The sequence below is a fragment of the Schistocerca cancellata genome, chromosome 1, assembly GCF_023864275.1.
Source record: "Schistocerca cancellata isolate TAMUIC-IGC-003103 chromosome 1, iqSchCanc2.1, whole genome shotgun sequence".
NCBI classification, from domain to species: domain Eukaryota; kingdom Metazoa; phylum Arthropoda; class Insecta; order Orthoptera; family Acrididae; genus Schistocerca; species Schistocerca cancellata.
In genome coordinates, this window is record NC_064626.1 from 573765582 (window position 1) to 573790948 (window position 25367).

Genomic DNA, 25367 nt, shown 5'->3' on the forward strand with positions numbered 1-25367 from the left:
ATAGTTTGATTTGTTTGTGTGTATATATTTTCTTGAGCAAATAAACATCGGTAGCGTTAATGTTTGAAGACACTTGTCCTATTCTTTTGCTTCTCATCAGTATGGAAAATTTACAATATGACCTTTATAAAAGAACACCCACTATGAATTTAGCTTTGTCCATTAGTAAAAATATCATTGCTAATTCCTTAATTCTAACATCATATTCTGACTTTTTGTATCATGGATTGTGTCTCATAACCTCTGTTTCACCATTTGGTACTGGTTTGAGAAAAGTGATGTTCTGTTGACATTCCATCTAGTGTGGACACACCTCTATTGATGGTGACATAGCTTTTCATTCTGTTCCATTCACTTGTGATCGAATGTGACTCACCTTTACTCACTTTAGGCTAGACATCATATTACAAAGTTGTTATCTTTATAAATGCAGTAGCAAATAGTACTTTTATGTTGTGTCAGGTACTTTGTGAGTAACTGATGGTGATACATTAAAAACTTCACATTCATTCATCCATACATTGTGTTCTATAAATCTCATGATGGAGGATGACTTTCAGTATTGTGAAATGAGTTAAATTATATGTTAACAAGAACAAGCAACTGCGAGTACGTGCTACTGTAAAGTACACTAACAATAAATTAGTGTAAATCTACTCATGCTGACAATTAAGGGAATTACTTCTAGATTACTTTGTATAAATAAATTTGGAGAAAAGCTGCTACTTTGAAAAAATCCACTGCTCCTGTCCTATACTACTTGGCTATTCTTATTCTCTCTTGGTGTTGTGGTCTTCAGTCCAGAGACTGGTTTGATGCAGCTCTCCATGCTACTCTATCCTTTGCAAGCCTTTTCATCTCCGGGCAACTATGCCAGCCTACACCCTTCTGAATCTGCTTAGTGTATTCACCTCTCAGTCTCCCTCTATGATTTTTACCCTCCATGATTCCCTCCATTACTAACTTGGTGATCTCTTGATGCCTCAAAATGTGTCCTACTGACCAATCCCTTCTTCTTATCAAGTTGTACCACAATTCCCTCTTCTCAATTCTATTCAGTACCTCCTCATTAGTTACGTGATCTAGCCATCTAATTTTCAGCGTTCTTCTGTAGCACCACAGTTCGAAAGCTTCCACTCTCTTCTTGTCAAAACTGTTTATTGTCCATGTTCCATTTCCATACAAAATACTTTCAGAAAAGACTTCCATACACTTAAATCTATACTTAATGTTTACAAATTTCTCTTCTTCAGAAACACTTTTCTTGCGCTAGTGAATCTGCTTCGACCATAATCAGTTATTTTGCTTCCCAAATAGCAAAACTCATCTGATACTTTAAGTGTCCCATTTCCTAATCTACTTCCATCATCATCACCCGATTTAACTCACCTAAATGCCATTATTCTCGTTTTGCTTTTGTTGATGTTCATCTTATATCCTCCTTTCAAGACACTGACCATTCTGTTCAACTGCTCCTCCACATCCATTGCTGTGCCTGACAGAATTACAATGTCAACGATAAACCTCAAAGTTTCTATTTCTTCTCCATGGATTTTAATTCCTACTCCAAATTTTTCTTTTGTTTCCTTTACTGCTTGCTCAATATACAGATTGCATAACATCGGGGATAGGCTACAACCCTGTCTCCCTCCCTTCTCAACCACTGCTTCCCATTCATGCCCCATGGCTCTTATAACAGCCATCTTGTTTCTGTTTACCCCTGCCATCTTTAGAATTTGAGAGAGAATATTCCAGTCAATATTGTCAAAAGTTTTCTGTAATTGTATGAATGCTAGAAACATAGGTTTGCCTTTCCTTAATCTATCTTCTAAGAGAAGTCGTAAGGTCAGCATTGCCTCGCGTGTTCCTATATTTGTACAGAATCCAAACTGATCTTCCTCGAGGTGCTTCTACCAGTTTTTCCATATGTCTGTAAAGAATTTGCATTAGTATTTTGCAGCCGTGACTTATTAAACTGATAGTTAAGTAATTTTCACACCTGTTAACACCTGCTTTCTTTGGGATTGGAATTATTATATTCTTCTTGAAGTCTGAGGATGTTTCACCTGTCTCTTACATCTTGCTCACCAGATTGCAGAATTTGGTCATGGCTAACTCTCCCAAGGATATCTATAGTTCTAATGGAATGTCGTCTACTCCTGGGACCCTGTTCCGACTTAGGTCTTTGAGTGCTCTGTTAAATACGTCACACAGTATCATACCTCCCAGTTCATCTTCATCTACGTCCTCTTCCATTCCATAATATTGTTCTCAAGTACATCGCTCTTGTATAGACCCTCTATATACTCTTTCACCTTTCTACTTTCCCTTCTGTGCTTAGGACTGGTTTGCCATCTGAGCTCTTGATATTCATTTTCTTTTCTCCAAAGGTCTCTTTAATTTTCCTATACGCAGTATTTATCTTACCCCTAGTGATATATGCCACTACATCCTTGCATTTGTCCTCTAGTCATCCCTGATTAACCATTTTGTACTTCCTGTCAATCTCATTTTTGACACATTTGTATTCCTTTTTGCCTGCTTCATTTGCTGCATTTTTATATTTTCTCATTTCATCAATTAAATTCAATATCTCTTCTGTTACCCAAGGATTTCTAGCTTCATCTTCTTACCCACTTAATCCTCTGCTGCCGTCACTGTTTCATATCTCAAATCTACCAATACCTCTCCAACTGTATTCCTTTCCCTTGTTCTTGTCAATTGTTCCCTAATGATCTTTCTGAAACTCTCTACAACCTCTGGTTTTTTTCAGTTTATCCAGTTCCCATCTCCTTAAATGCCTACCTTTTTGCAGTTTCTTCAGTTTTAATCTACAATTCACAAGCGATAAATTGTGGTCAGAGTCCACATCTGCCCCTGGAAATGTTTTGCAATTTAAAACTTGGTCGCTAAATCTCTGTCTTACTATTATATAATCTATCTGAATCGTTCCAGTGTCTCCAAGCCTCTTCCACGTATACAGCTTTCTTTCATGATTCATAAACCAAGTGTTAGCTATGATTAAGTTGTGCTCTGTGCAAAATTCTACCATATAGCTTCCTCTTTTGTTCTTTTCCCCAGTCCATATTCACCTATTATTTTTCCTTCTCTTCCTTTTCCTACTATCGAATTCCAGTCCTCCATGATTATTAAATTTTTAGCTCCCTTGACTATCTGAATAATTTCTTTTCATCAATCTCTTCATCATCTACAGAGCTAGTTAGCATATAAACTTGTACTACTGTGGTGGGTGTGGGGCTTGTGTCTATCTTGGCTACAATAATGCATTCACTGTGTTGTTCATAGTAGCTTATCGGTGTTCCTATTTTCTTATTCATTGTTAAACCTACTCCTGCATTACCCTTATTTGATTTTGTATTTGTAATCCCCCCCATGAACCATGGAATTTTGCACAGAGCATAACTTAATCATAGCTAACACTTGGTTTAAGAATCATTGGTGGGGAGGCTTGCGTGCCTCAACGATACAGATAGCCGTACCATAGGTACAACCACAACGGAGGGGTATCTGTTTAGAGGCCAGACAAACGTGTGGTTCCTGAAGAGGGGCAGCAGCCTTTTCAGTAGTTGCAGGGGCAACAGTCTGGATGATTGACTGATCTGGCCTTGTAACAATAACCAAAACGGCCTTGCTGTGCTGGTACTGCGAGCGGCTGAAAGCAAGGGGAAACTACGGCCTTAATTTTTCCCGAGGGCATGCAGCTTTACTGTATGATTAAATGATGATGGTGTTCTCTTGGGTAAAATATTCTGGAGGTAAAATAGTCCCCTTTCGGATCTCCGGGCGGGGACTACTCAAGAGGATGTCGTTATCAGGAGAAAGAAAACTGGCGTTCTATGGATCGGAGCGTGGAATGTCAGATCCCTTAATCGGGCAGGTAGGTTAGAAAATTTAAAAAGGGAAATGGATAGGTTAAAGTTAGATATAGTGGGAATTAGTGAAGTTCGGTGGCAGGAGGAACCAGACTTCTGGTCAGGTGACTACAGGGTTATAAACACAAAGTCAAATAGGGGTAATGCAGGAGTAGGTTTAATAATGAATAGGAAAATAGGAATGCGGGTAAGCTACTACAAACAGCATAATGAACGCATTATTGTGGCCAAGATAGATACGAAGCCCACACCTACTACAGTAGTACAAGTTTATATGCCAACTAGCTCTGCAGATGACGAAGAAATTGAAGAAATGTATGATGAAATAAAAGAAATTATTCAGATAGTGAAGGGAGACGAAAATTTAATAGTCATGGGTGACTGGAATTCGAGTGTAGGAAAAGGGAGAGAAGGAAACGTAGTAGGTGAATATGGATTGGGGGTAAGAAATGAAAGAGGAAGCCGACTGGTAGAATTTTGCACAGAGCATAACTTAATCATAGCTAACACTTGGTTTAAGAATCATCATAGAAGGTTGTATACATGGAAGAACCCTGGAGATACTAAAAGGTATCAGATAGATTATATAATGGTAAGACACAGATTTAGGAACCAGGTTTTAAATTGTAAGATATTTCCAGGGGCAGATGTGGACTCTGACCACAATCTATTGGTTATGACCTGTAGATTAAAACTGAAGAAACTGCAAAAAGGTGGGAATTTAAGGAGATGGGACCTGGATAAACTGAAAGAACCAGAGGTTGTACAGAGTCTCAGGGAGAGCATAAGAGAACAATTGACAGAAATGGGGGAAAGAAATACAGTAGAAGAAGAATGGGTAGCTTTGAGGGATGAAGTAGTGAAGGCAGCAGAGGATCAAGTAGGTAAAAAGATGAGGGCTAGCAGAAATCCTTGGGTAACAGAAGAAATATTGAATTTAATTGATGAAAGGAGAAAATATAAAAATGCAGTAAATGAAGCAGGCAAAAAGGAATACAAACGTCTCAAAAATGAGATCAACAGGAAGTGCAAAATGGCTAAGCAGGGATGGCTAGAGGACAAATGTAAGGATGTAGAGGCTTATCTCACTAGGGGTAAGATAGATACTGCCTACAGGAAAATTAAAGAGACCTTTGGAGATAAGAGAAACACTTCTATGAACATCAAGAGCTCAGATGGAAACCCAGTTCTAAGCAAAGAAGGGAAAGCAGAAAGGTGGAAGGAGTATATAGGGGGTCTATACAAGGGTGATGTACTTGAGGACAATATTATGGAAATGGAAGAGAATGTAGATGAAGATGAAATGGGAGATATGATACTGTGTGAAGAGTTTGGCAGAGCACTGAAAGACCTGAGTCAAAACATGGCCCCCGGAGTAGACAACATTCCATTGGAACTACTGACGGCCTTGGGAGAGCCAGTCCCGACAAAACTCTACCATCTGGTGAGCAAGATGTATGAAACAGACGAAATACCCTCAGACTTCAAGAAGAATATAATAATTCCAATCCCAAAGAAAGCAGGTGTTGACAGATGTGAAAATTACCGAACAATCAGTTTAATAAGCCACAGCTGCAAAATACTAACACGAATTCTTTACAGACGAATGGAAAAACTAGTAGCAGCCGACCTCGGGGAAGATCAGTTTGGATTCCGTAGAAATACTGGATCCCGTGAGGCAATACTGACCTTACGACTTATATTAGAAGAAAGATTAAGGAAAGGCAAACCTACGTTTCTAGCATTTGTAGACTTAGAGAAAGCTTTTGACAATGTTGACTGGAATACTCTCTTTCAAATTCTAAAGGTGGCAGGGGTAAAATACAGGGAGCGAAAGGCTATTTACAATTTGTACAGAAACCAGATGGCAGTTATAAGAGTCGAGGGACATGAAAGGGAAGCAGTGGTTGGAAAGGGAGTAAGACAGGGTTGTAGCCTCTCCCCGATGTTATTCAATCTGTGTATTGAGCAAGCAGTGAAGGAAACAAAAGAAAAATACGGAGTAGGTATTAAAATCCATGGAGAAGAAATAAAAACTTTGAGGTTCGCCGATGACATTGTAATTCTGTCAGAGACTGCAAAGGACTTGGAAGAGCAGTTGAACGGAATGGATGGTGTCTTGAAGGGAGGATATAAGATGAACATCAACAAAAGCAAAACGAGGATCATGGAATGTAGTCGAATTAAGTCGGGTGATGTTGAGGGTATTAGATTAGGAAATGAGACACTTAAAGTAGTAAAGGAGTTTTGCTATTTGGGGAGCAAAATAACTGATGATGGTTGAAGTAGAGAGGATATAAAATTTAGACTGGCAATGGCAAGGAAAGCGTTTCTGAAGAAGAGAAATTTGTTAACATCGAGTATAGATTTAAGTGTCAGGAAGTCATTTCTGAAAGTATTTGTATGGAGTGTAGCCATGTATGGAAGTGAGACATGGACGGTAAATAGTTTGGACAAGAAGAGAATAGAAGCTTTTGAAATGTGGTGCTACAGAAGAATGCTGAAGATTAGATGGGTAGATCACATAACTAATGAGGAGGTATTGAATAGGATTGGGGAGAAGAGTAGTTTGCGGCACAACTTGACCAGAAGAAGGGATCGTTTGGTAGGACATGTTCTGAGGCATCAAGGGATCACCAATTTAGTATTGGATGGCAGCGTGGAGGGTAAAAATCGTAGAGGGAGACCAAGAGATGAATACACTAAGCAGATTCAGAAGGATGTAGGTTGCAGTAGGTACTGGGAGATGAAGAAGCTTGCACAGGATAGAGTAGCATGGAGAGCTGCATCAAACCAGTCTCAGGGCTGAAGACCACAACAACATTTGTAACCCTGCATTCACCTGACCAGAAGTCTTGTTCCTTGTGCCACCCAACTTTACTAATTCCCACTATACCTAACTTTTAACCTATCCATTTCCCATTTTAAATTTTCTAACCCATCTTTCCGATTAAGGGATGTGACATTCCACACCCTGCAGACGTAGGATGCCAGTTTTCTTTCTCCTGATGATGACGTCCAGAGAACCAAATGGGGGACTATTCTACCTCCGGAATATTTTACCCAAGAGGACGTCATCATCATTTAACCATACAGTAAAGTTGCACACCCTCAGGAAAATTTATGGCTGTAGTTTCCCCTTGCTTTCAGTTGTTCACAGTATCAACACGACAAGGCCATGTTGGTTAATGTTACAAGGCCAGATCAGTCAATCATCCAGACTGTTGCTCCTGCAACTACTAAAAGGCTGCTGGCCCTCTTCAGGAATCACACATTTGTCTGGCCTCTCAACAGATACCTCTGTGTTGTGGCAGCACCTACGGTACAGCTACCTGTATCGCTGAGGCATGCAAGCCTCCCCTACAACAAGGTCCATGGCTCATGGGGGGTGTATTATTCTCTGTTACTTTAAGAAAGCACTTATGTAAGTTTACACAGATCAGTCGCAGACAGCTGCCACCTTATGTGAACAAATTATCAGTACTAATTTAACCATGTTTTAGATACGTGAATTCTATGACATTTTAGTGCAAAAGTGTTACTTTAATTCTCCCTGTAATTATTTCTACTTTTATAGCAGTCCATATTAAAATCCATTGCACAGCCTTAAAGATTCTGTTACGATATACTCGTCTACGAGGCATGTTTTTTAAGTAAGTACCATTTTGAAATTAAAAAAAGACGTGCTAAGATATCTCAATAATTTTATTTTTACATGAAAGCCTGTACCTTAATCTACGCACTGACGCCATAAGATTTCTTAGTGCTAAAGGCGTAAAAGTGATCTTATTCATCATGAGATCTGTGCAGTTTATGGAGAAAACATTATGAGTGATGGAATGGTAAGAAAGTGGGTGAGAGCATTTAAAGATGGCCGCACAAATGTGCATGATGACCAATGGAGTGGGCGTCCTTCGGCCTTTAAGGAAAGTTTGGTGCAGGAAGTGGACAATAAGGTGAGAGAAAACAGACGCTTTACGATTTCCTCCTTGTGGGATGACTTTCCTAATGTTTCTCATAGTGTTTTGTATGTAATTGTGACCAAGCACTTGAATTACCGAAAATTGTGCGCACATTGGGTACCGAAAATGTTGACAGATGTGCACATAACGAAATGTTTAGACAATGCGTTGGCTTTCCTTGAGTGGTACCACGACGGCGGTGATGATTTCTTAAGCCAAATTATTACGGGCTATGAAACATGGGTGGCCTACGTCACACCAGAATCAAAGCAACAGTCCATGGAAGTTGAGCAAGGGCATCGTTTTGCTGCAGGACAATGCCCGTCCACATGTGGCAAATCAGACCAAAGATCTCATCACATCTTTTTGATGGGAAACTCTAGCACTTGAAGTAGCACCTGGGCAGTCAGCGTCTTCAAGACGATGACGAGTCAAAACAGTGGCGATGCAGTGGTTAACAAGTCAGGCGGTAGACTTCTATGAGGAGGGTATTCAAAAACTGGTACATCGTTATGACAAGTGCCTCAATATTGACAGAAATTATGTAGAAAAGTAGATTAAGGTACAGGCTTTCATGCAAAAATAAAATTATTGGGATATCTTAGCACATCTTTTTTTAATTTCAAAACAGTACTTACTTAAAAAATACACCTCGTGTATTGAAAGATAAACAGCTTTTCTGACTTGTCTCTTCTCTGAGTAAAGATTTTATTGTGTGTTACATTACTTTTTCTTTTCATTTCTAATTACAAATTACTTTTATTGTGAAAATGTATTGTCTGCTAAACAATAATAATCTTTGCCACCCTGCCCCCTATCTTCTTTACTCTCTGGCCTCATGACACACACACACACACACACACACACACACACACACACACACACACACACACACACACAAATTTAAATGCAGTGTGCTCTAATGACTCATTCATAAACCTTTTAATTGTAATAATTATGTGATATTGTTCTATGTTTTAGAAAAAGAGAGATGAAGATGAAAGTATACGCACCAATCTGAAACAGTATGGAAGAAGCAGCCAGTACATAGATGTAATTGTTGCTGATTCTTCTCTTCCTGTATGGCATCCTGACTTCAAAGTGGATGCAATTGTTACTGACCGTAAGTGAAAAATGATTTTGTTGTAGACGCTGGGCACAATTTGAACTTAATGTTTCTATCCTTCTTCCAGTATTTCCAGTTTTAATACTGACAAATATATCTTTACATAAACATATTTGTATCTTAAGGCAAGGCATTCTTTTATATGCAGTGTTTATATTTGAATACAAAAATGTAGCACTCTTCATAGCCTCACTCTACCTCAGATCTGTACGTTTAAGACATATACCATTATTATGTGCATCATTTGTAATGTAAAAGTTCATCTCTATTACTGTGGGAAGACATTTGTCAAAAAACTTTATAATTATTACGAATACAAGCTACCACCCATTGTGACCAAACCTTTGTTGTATACGTACCACACTGTGTTTCTTCTTTGTTTTCTGCTTTTATTGAAAACGTTTATGAAAGTTCTTATAATCTGTCACTGTTTTTAAATTTATATAAAGGCAGTGCTGCAAACTGTATTAAACCTTCCACATTGTCTCCTACCTTTGAAGCAGTGCAAGTGGCTGTGCCCCCCCCCCCCCCCACCCCCACCCCCACGTCTCCCTGTAGCAGTCTTTGCTTACAGTAATTCTATACTGTGTTTTTGTAAAATCTCTGTGGCTAGTCAATAAGTTCAGAGAATCTTTGACTTACCGTGCCTTCAGCATATATGCATTGCTCATGGTCATGGCCTAGAGGTTCTAACACACACACACACACACACACACACACACACACACAGAGAGAGAGAGAGAGAGAGAGAGAGAGAGAGAGAGAGAGGAGTTGAGATTCTAACATTTTGACGACAGGAGAAAAATGGTGAAAAACTGGATTGCATTCATCATTCACAATTCACTCTCATCAATTGACTTACGTGACAGGTTTAGCCAGTCCTCTTCTCTGAAGACTATCGCTGGTTATAGGAATTTATTAGACTTTCTCTACTCTTGAAATAGTTGGGTACTCGTAGAATACTTTCAGTTCAATCATAATATATTTTCAACTTTCAAAGACAACAACTTCTGCAAGTCAACTTGTTCATCAAAAATTAGACTCTATTAAATGCATTTATAATAACATTGGTCTAACAACCAAATAATTTATGGACATCACATACGTCTTGCCTCTTTCAGGGCTAAGACATGAAGTAAGCTAAAAGTCTATAATCAATTGTTCGTTTGCCTTGTTACAATAATCACATTCACTAACACAGTAAAGAATAGCATATAATTACTCTGTGTTCTTTCACATAGCATCTGTGGCACTAGCGGCAAACACTTGTCGTCATCAGTGGACCGCCACTCTTAGTTTTCTCTTAACAAACTTCCAACCTGCACACAGAAGCAGGTGGCACAGTAGATACACTTCCATTCTGCCACTTATATTTAAAATATCGTGTGTTTGAGATGGTAGAAGGAAGAGTGGTTCTAGAATTTACGCGGAAATTCTCGAAGCACTACATATCCCTCCCCCTCAGCTCGAACATGCGATATTTTTATACATAATCACCATGACATTAATATCACATAGGATAACACTTCATTTCTCAACAATACATCTTTTTCTATTAATAATCTTGTTCTTATTGCCTGGTCATTCCTTTTTTCCATTTTACTACAGTTATACAACATGAACCTTTCAATCCGTGTCAGAGTTAGCTCTTTCAGTATCTAAAAATCGAGAGGATCAAAATTTTTCTGTTTTCTGCTCTTTTTCCAATCGTAAATTACAGATGTGCATGACCAATGAGTAACCTACTGTTTGTTCCTACTTTCCGTACTACCTTTTCTAAGTATGTTCTTATTTATTACTTATTGTAGTTTGGAAGAACTTTTGGAACAGTACCTATATCTCACATATGGGTTGACCCTATGAAAGCACTCTCTCCTTCTGTTTCGGTAGGTACGTCCCTCTTGATTACTATTCTCCTATGGTACATGTCAGTCCCCTTCTTGGTGCCCCTGTCTGCACGGTATAGGTCAGTCTTTCTTAGGTCTGCCTATCTGCCTTTTATATTCAATAAATGCTGGGTGCGCAACAGGAGAAGACAGCTTATGGATACAAGAAAATCTTTATTGTTGTTTACTTAGATTCATTCAGTCTTAAATGCTACTAGTGTTGATCCTGAGGCCAGCAAGTAAACCAACATTGCATCTCCCAGATGTTGCCCTCCCAGCATCGGTGTGGTCAGTGGTAATACAGATCACATGCCGCAACTGATGCCTGAACCTCGCCATTTGCGGAGGTGGTTGGATCCCTGCATCATAGACCTTTGAAAGTGGCAGAATGAAGAGCTGCCCAAACACCATGGTGGTCAGATGGCGGTCAAACATTTGAGGCCTGGCTACAGTGATGGCGAGTGCATCATTGGTACGGCCTCATCTGGCACAGACTTGACATCATAGTATAGCCCAGCTGTTTGGCACTGACAGGCTGACCTGGTTGGGTTTAAATACAGCTGTCTGGATCTGACTATGTGGAAGGCATCACATTGCAATGTCCCTAATGGGGCCAGTGTCCATGATGAGTGTGTCATCATGCAGGAGGAGGTCAGTGTGGAACAGTCGCATGGCAGAGAGCTGCAGTGTTGGCCGGTCATTGATTATGGCTGCTGGAGCTCTAGATACAGCACTAGGTCCTGGCTCTGACATGTGTCATTGCTCTTCCTTCTTCCTAGAAATGTCCAGCCCACCTGATTCCTGTTGGTGAACTGGCTGAAATAGAAACATTAACATATTTACTATTATTATCATTTGTGTCCCCTTTCTCCAGTCACAGTAACATTTGTTCCTTTACACTAATTACACTTTTGCTGTTCCACCAGCATTTGGCCTACACACTGAGTTTTGGTTCATTGTTTGCTCTATCCTTTGTCAATCTGTTCCTCGTTGGTGTCAGACAACCACAGATAGCATGTAACAGTCCTTCCTGTAGTTTGTTTCTATATATGTGTGTCGCTGATGTGCGTTGAGGGTGCGAAGGAGCTTTGCAATCATTATATGGGTGTCTGTGTTGTCCAAATGTTCTAAAAATATGCTCAAGCTATGACTGGTGGTAGCTGGCAATGCCTGAATGTGGGTCAAGAGTGTGGTGGTCAAGAAGTGGTGTTCAGTGTTATTTACTATAGCCTTTTCAAGATTGGTGAGTTATGTGGTGTGTTGGTCCGTGGTTCCACAATTGTCTTCTGCATCCACTTGAATTTGCCTTAATGCCTTATTGATCTTTTCCAAGTCCCCTGTGTCAGCCATACTGAAAACAGTTTTCAGGGTTCACCCACCTGCATCTAGCCAACCCTTTTTTCCATAGGACTCGTGGGACTGACTCCATAGTTTGGCATAGTTGCCAAAAGGCAGACTGCAGCCACTGATATTCCCCTAGTGTACTGTTGAACTTTGTCTGATTTTTCATCACAAGTTGCAATTTGCCAAAGGTAGGAGGCATGTTCAGAAAGTAAGTGTACTAGATTTGTATATTTTTTAGAAAAAGTTTATTTTGAAAAAAAATATATATGTTACAGGCTGTTCTTGATACACTTGTTGACTGTTTTTTCCCATAATTGCCATTCTGTTCAGTGCATGTGGTGAACAGTGGCACAAGCTTCTTTATGCCCTCCATGAAGAACTCTCCTGCCAGCTCCGTCCTCCACCTCATAACCCCTTTCTGCACCTGCTCATCAGCTGAAAATTTAATTCCAATGATGTGTGCCTTCAGGGAGGTGAAGACACCAAGTCAGGGGAACAACAAATGAGTCCAAGAATGCCTTGGTGAGTAAAGCTGTGTGACGATGGGCATTGTAGTGCAAAAAGTACACTCCTCTTATCATCATTCCCCTCCTTTTATCTAAAACAGTATGAGTTTTTTTTAGGATTTCACAATATCATGGTATTCCCCTGAGGCAGGAAATTAACCAAAATGATGCTTTTTTTGGTCCAAAAACACTTAGGCTGGGATTTTTTAACCCTAAATTGTGGTTTTGAATTTTTTAGCACATGGGTAGTTGGTGTGAGCCACTGTGATGACTGTTGTTTAGTCTCAGGCAAGTAATGAGCCACCCACATTTCATCCCCAGTCACAATAGAGCTCAGAAAATCCTCACCTCCCAATTTCTCAAGAAACTCACAGGTACTACTGACTCAATTTTTCTTGTGCTGCCCTGTCAGCTGTTTTGGGGCTTGCACACAGTTTCCAGTATCACAACATTTCTGGGAGTGTCTTGTATAAGAGAGTTCTGGAAACATTGTAGAAATTTCATTCACTGTCAATTGGTGATCTTCACAAACAGTTTCCTCAGTTTTTTTCACCAACACATTAGTCAAAATGTAAGGTCTTCCACTCCTCTGTTCTCATGGACATTAGTTCTACCTCCAGTAAACCTACTGCACCCTTTAAACACACTTTTTCTGCTCATAACACCTTCATCATAAACTTTTTTTGATTCGGCTTGCACTTGGTGTAGTTTCTTACCAACATCTTTCATGCACTGGACACTGCAATGTAAGTTTATGTACTACAGTGTTCCTCCAGTGCTTTCTTTGATCAGGGAATCCCCCTCTACCAGTCATAGTTGCCAACCTTAAAAATGTAATTTCAAGTGAGGGCTTAATTGTTACTTCAACTAGTAAACTTGAGATTAAATTTTCCTCCCTTTACGACATTGAAAGATTACAATTCTCTTCATTTGTTCACTACAAATGTACATGTAACATTGAAACATGCTTCATTCCAAGTTTTCCTGCTGTCCACATTTCAGTTTGCAGGCAACTGCCTGCCAGTTCAGTTTATTCCCTGGGACGCACCTGTTGTTACCGAGTGAGTTGGCACGATGGTTAGCACACTGGATTGGCATTCAGTAGGACAATGGTTCAAACACTTTTCCGTTACACTCTCTCATGATTCGGACAAATCTTTGACTATTCATGCTGCCCTTTTCTGTATACATTCAATATCCTCTGATAATCTTATTTATTGCAGATCTCAAACACTGGATCAATATTCTAGGACAAGTCACATGAGTGTTTTTTAAACAATTTTCTTTGTAGACTTTTGGCATTTCCGTAGTATTCTACCAGTAAATTGAAGCCCACCACCTTCTTTACCTGTGACTGAACCTATGTAATTGTTATGCCTAGGTATTCATATGAGTTGACTGGTTCAAATTGTGACTTACTAATATTTTAGTCAGAGGATACTACATTTTTTGTTGTTGTGCGAAGTGAAAAATTTTACATTTCTGAACATTTAAAGCAAGTGGAAATCTTAACACAACTTTGAAATCTTGTCAAGATCTGAATGAATAATTATGCAGCTTTTTCAGACAGCACTTAATTATAGATAACTGTGTCATCAGGAAAGTCCAAGGATGTTATTAATATTGCCTGCAAGGTTGTTAATGTACAACTTGGACAGCAAAGGTCCCAACACACTTCACAGGGACACAGCTATAGTTACTAAGTGAGGTGGCATGACAGTTGGCACACTGGATTTGCATTCAGCAGGACGATGGTTCAAACACATGTCCACTCATTCTGGTTTAAGTTTCCCTAAATCATTTTAGGCAAATGCCGGGGTGGTTCCTCTGAAAGGGCATGGCTGATTTCCATCTCCATTCTTCCCTGACATGAGCTTGCGCTCCTTTTCTGATGATCTCATTGTTGACAGGATGATAAACACTAGTCTCCTCCTCCTCTTCCTCCTCCACACCTGTAATTACTTATACACCTATCGATGACTCTCCATCTAAAGTAACATACTGTATATTCTCTACCAAGAAATTCTCAATGCAGTCACAAATTTTGTTTGATACCCTCATATGATCATATTTTTGATAGCAAGTATAGTTGCGGTGCTGAGCTAACTGCTTTTTGGAAATCAAAAATACTGCATCTATCCTTACTACCTTGATCCATGGGTTTCAGGATGTCAAGTGAGAAAACTGCAAATTGGGTTTCAAGTGATTGATGTTTTTGGAATCCATACTAAATGGAGTGGAGGAAATCATTCTGTTTGGATATGTTGTTAGGTTTAAGATCAGAATATGTTGTAAGATTCTGCAACAAATGACTCTCAAAGATATTGGACAGTAGTCTTGTGGATCATTTCAGCTACCTTCCTTGTACATGTGCATGACTTTTGCGTTCTTCCAACTATCGGTCATGATTTTTTGTTTGAGGTCTGTGCAGTATGTAGATGGAGCTAACTCTTCCACAGATTTGGTATAGAATTTCATTGGGATTCTGTCAGACTGTGAAGCTTTGTTCAATTCCAGCAATTTTAGCTATTTGTCAACTCTACTGACACTAATTCCAGTATCACTCATCTTTGCAGTGGTGTGAGAATTAAATTGGGCTATTAGTCCAGGGTTTTTGTTTGTAAAGGAACATTTGAAAACTGACTTTAGCATTTCTGCTTTTGCTTTGCTACACTCAGTTTCAGTTCCTGTCATGACCACAAGTGTCTGGACACTAACTTTGGTACCACTAAAAACCCTTTACACATGACCAGATTTTCTGTGCTTTTTATGAGAAATCTTTTGACAGTATTCTGATAGCCATTGATGACTTTTCATACATTGCATTACATTCATATTGTATCTACAACCACACACTTTCTTCGCACCTATTATGCTGTAGTTTCTGTTTCTTTAGAAGTTTCTTTACAGTGAATTTATATTGTGGAGGTTCCTTTCTTATTGATTTGTTTAAATCTTAATGAATCATAACAAAAAATTTGTTCGAAAACGCTGTTGGTCACCAGCAAGATGGTATCAGTTAAAAATTTCCTGATTCAGTAGCTTGAGATTGTTGCACATTGATAGGTAATGGTTTCTTACTAGAAGTTAAACACATGCCTCCACAATGGTAAATGATTTGTCAGATGATGAGGCACAGTTGACCATATTATACATAACTCAGTTTCAATAATGTCAGAAACACTTAAACAAAAAGGTGGCATATTTCAAAGCATGATTAGTATTGTGAATATAATCTACTGGACATGTAACTAACTGTCTAGCTGATTTTGGAATGTAATAAATTCTCTCTCTCTCTCTCTCTCTCTCTCTCTCTCTCTCTCTGTGTGTGTGTGTGTGTGTGTGTGTGTGTGTGTGTGTGTGTCAGCCTTTCTGCAACTGCTCATGTATTAGAAATTAGTAACAACACACCCTCTGTCTACAATGTTTGAAAACTGTATTCCACATTTAATTTAATGATAAAGATATGAATAGAAAGCTGTTAACAAAAGATAAAGGAATGGGTAGACTAGATAAAATCTACTTGAAAATCCTATGACCTCCAAACTAGTGTAGTGAAATTTAATACAAGGGATTTCTTGTACAAGGCTGCATTCTTAGTTTTATCACTTAGGCATCCATTCAATTGACGTATTAAAAGATTTTTTCATATATATAAAACAAGATTTTCAAACTGTGAAAATTTGGGATTTTCTTTTCTAATTGTACTGCATAAAATTCTTTTACAAGAAAATTTAGTAAAGCAATTCTTTGATTCAAATAAAGTTAATATAATGACTAGCATAGAAAAGAAAAATAAACAGCAGTATTTGATCACAGATTCTCTCTCTCTCTCTCTCTCTCTCTCTCTCTCTGTGTGTGTGTGTGTGTGGGGGGGGGGGGGGGGGGCGGGGGGATGCGTGTGTGTGGGGCATGTGCTTGTGCACATTTTTGTAAAAGAGTCTTTTATACACTTGACTTATCAGCAGGTGTTAAGAACATTATCTGTTCTTTCCATTGCAGCTCCTTATGGAATTCGCGAAGCCACGGAACGCATAGGTTCAACTAAGAGTTACCAAATTAGTGAGGAGCATTTACAGAGCCACATCCCATCTAAAGTTGTGTATGGACTACAGCAAATTTACTGTGACCTTCTGAACTTTGCTGCAAACCACCTTGTTATAGAAGGCAGATTAGTGTGTTGGATTCCAGTAGTCAGGTGTGTAGTGATAATTAGAGATATACTTTACTATTATTGAAACAAAATAGAAATAATGTTGCATTAGTATATGCATCAATGGCTTATTAATAATTTTTTTTATTTATTGTTGTTAATTATCATGTGTCATCAACAACTGCTCTCACTCAGTATCTTTACAAAATGCCTTTAATTTATTAGTTATGAATAGTAATAATGATACTAATGATAACACTAATAAACTAATTGATCAGGCATTTGAATTTTAGAAGACTTTTGGTGTTAATACTGCTATTACTTGTCCATATAAAAAATTGGCATTCAGTAACATAACAATTGGGCACATGTTCAGATATGAGCTACTGGTAAATATTTTAGTTGAAGGGAAGGTGGAAAGAAAGAATTGCCAGAGCAGATTTAGATTTCAATACATATTGAAGATTGTTGATGATGTAGGTTGAAACAGTTATGCTGAAGTGAAGCGGACAGCCATATAGAGGCTGTGGTGGTAGGCCATTATGGTGTGGTGGAATGGGGTAGTTGGATGTTAGGATGCGAAAACTCCACCACCCAGGGGGGTGGGGGGTCTGGCACTGGAGCAGTGAGCAGATACCTGGTAGTTGTCCAGTGTTTCCTCATAGAAACACCATTGCTAAAACATTAATTTATTGTTCATCAATTACAACAATCTGATGATACTCAGAGAAGTCATTGACCCCAATACATAGTCTGTGTATGACCTGTGAGGAGGCAGAGCCAGCAGCAGGCAGTCTAACAGCTGGCAGTATCACACAGTCACTGGTGATGTCGGCAGCAGTTCTGCAGTGACTCTGACGCCAGCTGCACGTGATACCCCATAACGCACATTAGAGACTGTCTTGCAGCCCGGGACATAGCATACAGAGGTGCAATGAATCACATTTTGACGAGATAGCTTCAAGCTATTTCAGAATTTAAGGAGATGGGACCTGGATAAACTGAAAGAACCAGAGGTTGTACTGAGTTTCAAGGAGAGCATAAGGGAACAGTTGACAGGAGTGGGGGAAAGAAATACAGTAGAAGAAGAATGGGTAGCTTTGAGGGATGAAGTAGTGAAGGCAGCAGAGGATAAAGTAGGTAAAGAGACGAGGGATGCTAGAAATCCTTGGGTAACAGAAGAGATAATGAATTTCATTGATTAAAGGAGAAAATACAAAAATGCAGTAAATGAAGCAGGCAAAAAAGAATACAAACGTCTCAAAAATGAGATCGACAGGAAGTGCAAAACTGCTACGCAGGGATGGCTAGAGAACAACTGTAAGGATGTAGAGGCTTATCTCACGAGGGATAAGATAGATACTGCCTACAGGAAAATTAAAGAGACCTTTGGAGAAAAGAGAACCACTTGTATGAATATCAAGAGCTCAGATGGAAACCCAGTTCTAAACAAAGAAGGGAAAGCAGAAAGGTGGAAGGAGTATATAGAGGGTCTATACAAGGGCGATGTACTTGAGGACAATATTATGGAAATGGAAGAGAATGTAGATGAAGATGAAATGGGAGATATGATACTGCGTGAAGAGTTTGACAGAGCACTGAAAGACCTGAGTCGAAACAAGGCCCGGGAGTAGACAACATTCCATTAGAACTACTGACAGCCTTGGGAGAGCCAGTCCTGACAAAACTCTACCATCTGGTGAGCAAAATATATGAGACAGGCGAAATACCCTCAGACTTCAAGAAGAATATAATAATTACAATCCCAAAGAAAGCAGGTGTAGACAGATGAGAAAATTACCGAACTATCAGTTTAATAAGTCACAGCTGCAAAGCACTAACACGAATTCTTTACAGACGAATGGAAAAACTGGTAGAAGCCGACCTCGGGGACGATCAGTTTGGATTCCGTAGAAATACTGGAACACGTGAGGCAATACTGACCTTACGACTTATCTTAGAAGAAAGATTAAGGAAAGGCAAACCTACGTTTCTAGCATTTGTAGACTAAGAGAAAGCTTTTGACAATGTTGACTGGAATACTCTCTTTCAAATTCTAAAGGTGGCAGGGGTAAAATACAGGGAGCGAAAGGCTATTTACAATTTGTACAGAAACCAGATGGCAGTTATAAGAGTCGAGGGGCATGAAAGGGAAGCAGTGGTTGGGAAGGGAGTGAGACACGGTTGTAGCCTATCCCCAATGTTATTCAATCTGTATATTGAGCAAGTAGTAAAGGGAACAAAAGAAAAATTCAGAGTAGGTATTAAAATCCAAGGAGAAGAAATAAAAACGTTTGAGGTTCGCCGACAACATTGTAATTCTGTCAGAGACAGCAAAGGACTTGGAAGAGCAGTTGAACGGAATGGACAGTGTCTTGAAAGGAGGGTATAAGATGAACATCAACAAAAGCAAAACGAGGATCATGGAATGTAGTCGAATTAAGTCGGGTGATGCTGAGGGAATTAGATTAGGAAATGAGACACTTAAAGTAGTAAAGGAGTTTTGCTATTTGGGGAGCAAAATAACTGATGATGGTCGAAGTAGAGAGGATATAAAATGTAGACTGGCAATGGCAAGGAAAGTGTTTCTGAAGAAGAGAAATTTGTAACATCAAGTATAGATTTAAGTGTCAGGAAGTCGTTTCTGAAAGTATTTGTATGGAGTGTAGGCATGTATGGAAGTGAAACATGGACGATAAATAGTCTGGACAAGAAGAGAATAGAAGCTTTTGAAATGTGGTGCTACAGAAGAATGCTGAAGATTAGATGGGTAGATCACATAACTAATGAGGAGGTATTGAATAGGATTGGGGAGAAGAGAAATTTGTGGCACAACTTGACTAGAAGAAGGGATCGGTTGGTAGGACATGTTCTGAGGCATCAAGGGATCACCAATTTAGTATTGGAGGGCAGCGTGGAGGGTAAAAATCGTAGAGGGAGACCAAGAGATGAATACACTAAGCAGATTCAGAAGGATGTAGGTTGCAGTAGTTACTGGGAGATGAAGAGGCTTGCACAGGATAGGGTGGCATGGAGAGCTGCATCAAACCAGTCTCAGGACTGAAGACCACAACAGCAACAACAACAGCTTCAAGCAGCGGCTATGGCTACCCACACAAGCAAAGCAGACAGCAAAGAGCTTTCCTGCACAGGAGACAGCAGTTGAAAGGCTTCATGGCCCCAGGCTTGAGCTGTAGATCTCCAGGGTAGGAGACTGACAGTAGCTGAAGTTGGGTGCCATGTGTCCCACTGATTGGAGGGCACTAAGTGCACAGCACCAACAGCAGGGCCGCAGCTATACTCTGTTCATTGTAAGAATAAATGTGAAGTAAACAAACACAAATTCGACAATTGGTCATAACCATAGAATACGTACGCTGGTAGTATTACGCTCCTGAAAGTAGATCCTACCTGTGTGTTAGATATCTTATTACTAAGTTACATTAAATGAAACTTTAAGATATTCTAATGTATTAACAGCCATCAACATTTTTATTAATCATGCTGTAGCTACGTAGTTTTTATTTCAAAGATTGTGTACAGTCAAGTTTCTGTACTGTTGTGTTCTGATTGTCACACTTTTAATACATTGTATGAAAATGGCTGAGGCTACCTCCTGCTCCATAGTGAAACACACATGTGGAACATGGTTAAAAAGTGCCAAGAAATAGGGTGTTCTTAAAAATTCCCAGAAAAAAAAATCAGCTTTGAAGTTTCGTGAGGGACTGTATGTGATACAGTTGAAATACCGATGCACACTGGATTTATGGCAGAATCGGTATTGTAATAGATTGCAGTGGTGCAGTCCAAGAATCACTGGTTCAAGCCTTGCCTTGGTCTCTCTCTCTCTCTCTCTCTCTCTCTCTCTCTCTCTCTCTCTACACCTACATTTCGTCATTGTAAAATCATCATTTTTTTATGAATAACGCACATATTCTTCTTTCCAATTACATATTGCAAGCAAAATTCCTGTTTTCATTTCAAATATAAACTCTTAATTATAATTCCCCACCCCCCACACCCCCACCCATGAACCATGGACCTTGCCGTTGGTGGGGAGGCTTGCGTGCCTCAGCGATACAGTTAGCCATGTCCGCCGCTCGTAGTCTCGTGGTAGCGTTCTCGCTTCCCGAGCACGGGGTCCCGGGTTCGATTCCCGGCGGGGTCAGGGATTTTCACCTGCCTCGAGATGACTGGGTGTTTGTGTTGTCCTCATCATTTCATCATCATCCAGGAAAGTGGCGAAATTGGACTGAGCAAAGGTTGGGAAATTGTACGGGCGCTGATAACCACGCAGTTGAGCGCCCCACAAACCAAACATCATCATCATCACAGTTAGCCATACCGTAGGTGCAACCACAACGGAGGGGTATCTGTTGAGAGGCCAGACAAACATGTGGTTCCTGAAGAGGGGCAGCAACCTTTTCAGTAGTTGCAGGGGCAACAGTCTGGATGATTGACTGATCTGGCCTTGTAACACTAACCAAGCCGGCCGGTGTGGCCGTGCGGGTCTAAGCGCTGCAGTACTGAACCGTGCGACTGCTACGGTCGCAGGTTCGAATCCTGCCTTGGGCATGGATGTGTGTGATGTCCTTAGGTTAGTTAGGTTTAAGTAGTTCTAAGTTCTAGGGGACTGATGACCTCAGATGTTAAGTCCCATAGTGCTCAGAGCCATTTGAACCATTTTTTTAACAGTAACCAAAACGGTGTTGCTGTGCTGGTACTGTGAAAGGCTGAAAGCAAGGAGAAACTGCAGCCATAATTTTTCCCGAGGGCATGCAGCTTTACTGTATAGTTAAATGATGATGGCGTCCCCTTGGGTAAAATTTTCCAGAGGCAAAATAGTCCCCCATTCAGATCTCTGTGCAGGGACTACTCAAGAGGACGTCATTATCAGGAGAAAGAAAACTGGCAAAAGTCTGGATGATTGACTGATCTGGCCCTGTAACACTAACCAAAACGGCCTTGCTGTTGTGGTACTGCGAACGGCTGAAAGCAAGGGCAAACTACAGCCATAATTTTTCCCGAGGGCATGCAGCTTTACTGTATGATTAAATGATGATGGCGTTCTCTTGGGTAAAATATTCTGGAGGTAAAATAGTCCCCCATTCGGATCTCCGGGCGGGGACTACTCAAGAGGATGTCGTTATCAAGAGAAAGAAAACTGGCGTTCTACGGATCGGAGTGTGGAATGTCAGATCCCTTAATCGGGCAGGCAGGTTAGAAAATTTAAAAAGGGAAATGGATAGGTTAAAGTTAGATATAGTGGGAATTAACACACTAAGCAGATTCAGAAGGATGTAGGCTGCAGTAGGTACTTGGAGATGAAGAAATTTGCACAAGATTTAGTAGCATGGAGAGCTGTATCAGACCAGTCTCAGGACTGAAGAACACAACAACAACAGCTTGTTTACCATGACCATGGACAAAAGAAAACAAAAATAAAAACTCACTCGCTAAAACCATACTGATGAACCGCACTCATTGGCCAGAGACGTGGTTCTCTGTCCCACTACAGATGCCAGGTATCACTTCTGTTACCACTTTCAGAGGTGGTGGTGGTAGGGCTCTAAGGTTGGGGGTTGGAACGGGATTGGTGGATGTCAGGATGTGATATTTCACCACTCTGGGCAGGGTGGCAGTAGAGCAGTGACTGGACGCCTGATAACCACCTGACATTTTGTCATAGAAACATCATTGTTAAAACAGTCATTTATTTTTCATCAACAACAACAATTGTGACAATACTTGGAGAAGTTACAGCCTCTAGGTCATAAGCTGTGTACAGCCTATGAGGAGATGCAGCTGGTAGCAGGCAGCCTGACACCTTGTAGTTTCAGGCAGTCACTGGTGTTGACTGCAGCTGTCATGCAAGGATATGAATTGCAGCGGCTCATAATGTACACTGCTGCCCGGCAGTCCAGGACATAGCGCATACAATCACATCGTAACCCCTGGGTGGATAAATGCCCTCCAACAGCAGTTGTGGCTGCCTGCCCACACAGGTTGAGGCAAGCAACAAGGAGCTTGCCTGCGCAGGCAATGGTGGTTGAACAGCTGCACAAACCCAAGCTTGAGCTGTAGACCTCCTGGACAGGAGGCCAACGGCAGCTGAAGTAGACCCCCAGATGGCACCCTGATTGGACAGCACTAATTCCACGGCATCAGACTTGGCACCAGCAGCAGGGCCTCAGCTAGCAGTAGCAGAATCTGGAGAGGGTGCTCGGTTGAGCCACATAGGCTTGTAGACCAATGTAGGTCCCCCCTCAGGACTGGAGTCTGGAAAACTGTGATACTTTTGAGTGAAAATTATGAGTACTTATAAGGTCCTGACTCATCCTTGTTTTGCTGTAGCACTGGTTTCGATCACATAAGCCACGACAAGTCCTTGGGTTGGATGTGAAGTCACTGGGGCACCAAGTTGCAATGGTTCTACCTTCCTGCTGAGTTGGTGGTATTTCAACTCCGGTCACTCAGCTGTGCCTGGTGACATTGTAACCACCTGGTGTCGTAATGGCAGTCCCTGCTGTGCAGCTAGCAGCCCCCAATTTAATAATGTTCAGTCAGCTCTGGTCTGACTCGCCTATGCAGATTAGATGAGATTAGTACTTGTTCCATAGATCATGAATATGACACATAAGTGAATATATAAATTGTGAGGCTACGGTGAAGATCCCTAGCTCTTTAAATAAGTGTCTGCAGGATGATCTTGGATGAGCTGCAGCAATTATTCTGATTACACGCTTTTGTGCAATGAACACTATTTTACTCAATGATGAGTTACCCCAGAATATGATGCCATACGAAAGCAGAGAATGAAAATAGGCGTAGTAAGCTAATTTACTGAGATGTATATCACCAAAATTTGCAATGACCCTGCAGTCTCTTACATTAGCCATTAATTTTACCCAGTTGTGCCCAATCAATTATTTGCTGTGCAGTAGATGGCAAATGGCAGGAAAGGAGAGCTGCATCAGCTATCTTAGGGATGAAGATCAAAGGATCAATAAAATCCATTCTTTGCTGATAGCATGTGTGTTTTAAACCAAATCAAGATATCTGAATACAGTAATACAATCTGGATGGAGAAGAAGACCATCTGGGTAACGCGTGTGGAACTGAACAATTTGTGGATGGTTGTCAAAACCAAAAAAATTACAGATTATGAAGCTTTAGAGGCACCTGTTTTTCACAAAGTGCGAAATCATGAAATTTTCACAAAATTTTACACATTTTGCTGAAAACATGAAACTATTTACTTTTAAGCCAAATCGCAAAATAATTGACGAAACTTCGCAAAATCTCGTCATTTGAACTTAATTGCGGAAATTCGATTGTAGTTTTGATAATACAATCCGGATATTGATTGTACACTATTTCGATATATATATAGTATATCGACTATTCCCAAAGAAAGCAGGTGTTGACAGATATGAAAATTATCGAACTCTCAGTGTAACAAGTCACAGCTGCAAAATACTAATACGAATTCTTTACAGATGAATGGAAAAACTGATAGAAGCCGACCTCGGGGAATATCAGTTTGGATTCCATAGAAATGTTGGAACATGTGAGGCAATGCTGACCCTAGAAGAAAGAGTAAGGAAAGGCAAACCTATGTTTCTAGCATTTGTAGACTTAGAGAAAGCTTTTGACAATGTTGATTGGAATACTCTCTTTCAAATTCTGAAGGTAGCAGGGGTAAAATACAGGGAGCGAAAGGCTATTTACTATTTGTACAGAAACCAGATGGCAGTTATAAGAGTCGAGGGGTATGAAAGGGAAGCAGTGGTTGGGAAGGGAGTGAGACACGGTTGTAGCCTATCCCCAATGTTATTCAATCTGTATATTGAGCAAGCAATAAAGGAAACAAAAGAAAAGTTTGGAGTAGGTATTAAAATCCATGGAGAAGAAATAAGAACTTTGAGGTTCGCCAATGACACTGTAATTTTGTCAGAGACAGCAAAGGACTTGGAAGAGCAGTTGAACAGAATGGACAGTGTCTTGAAAGGAGGATATAAGATGAACATCAACAAAAGCAAAACGAGGATCATGGAATGTAGTCGAATTAAGTCGGGTGATACTGAGGGAATTAGATTAGGAAATGAGACACTTGCAGTAGTAGTAAAGGAGTTTTGCTATTTGGGGAGCAAAATAACTGATGACGGTCAAAGTAGAGGGGATATAAAATGTAGACTGGCAATGGCAAGGAAAGCGTTTCTGAAGAAGAAAAATTTGCTAACATCGATTATAGATTTAAGTGTCAGGAAGTCGTTTCTGAAAGTATTTGTATGGAGTGTAGCCATATATGGAAGTGAAATGCGGACGATAAATAGTTTAGACAAGAAGAGAATAGAAGCTTTTGAAATGTGGTGCTACAGAAGAATGCTGAAGATTAGATGGGTAGATCACATAACTAATGAGGAGGTATTGAATAGGATTGGGGAGAAGAGGAGTTTGTGGCACAACTTGGCTATAAGAAGGGATCTGTTGGTAG

The 25367-nt window shown here is 40.1% G+C and overlaps 1 protein-coding gene across 3 annotated transcripts in view; it reads left to right on the forward strand.

The window, feature by feature from the left end:
* Positions 1 to 25367, forward strand: part of LOC126181702 (tRNA (guanine(10)-N2)-methyltransferase homolog) — a 178484-nt gene that overhangs the window by 120758 nt on the left and 32359 nt on the right. For all 3 annotated transcript variants that reach the window (XM_049924791.1, XM_049924792.1, XM_049924793.1), the window contains 2 exons: positions 8837 to 8978; positions 16720 to 16915. In XM_049924791.1, the coding sequence (XP_049780748.1) occupies positions 8837 to 8978; positions 16720 to 16915 (338 nt within the window). The remainder of the gene's footprint in view (positions 1 to 8836; positions 8979 to 16719; positions 16916 to 25367) is intronic.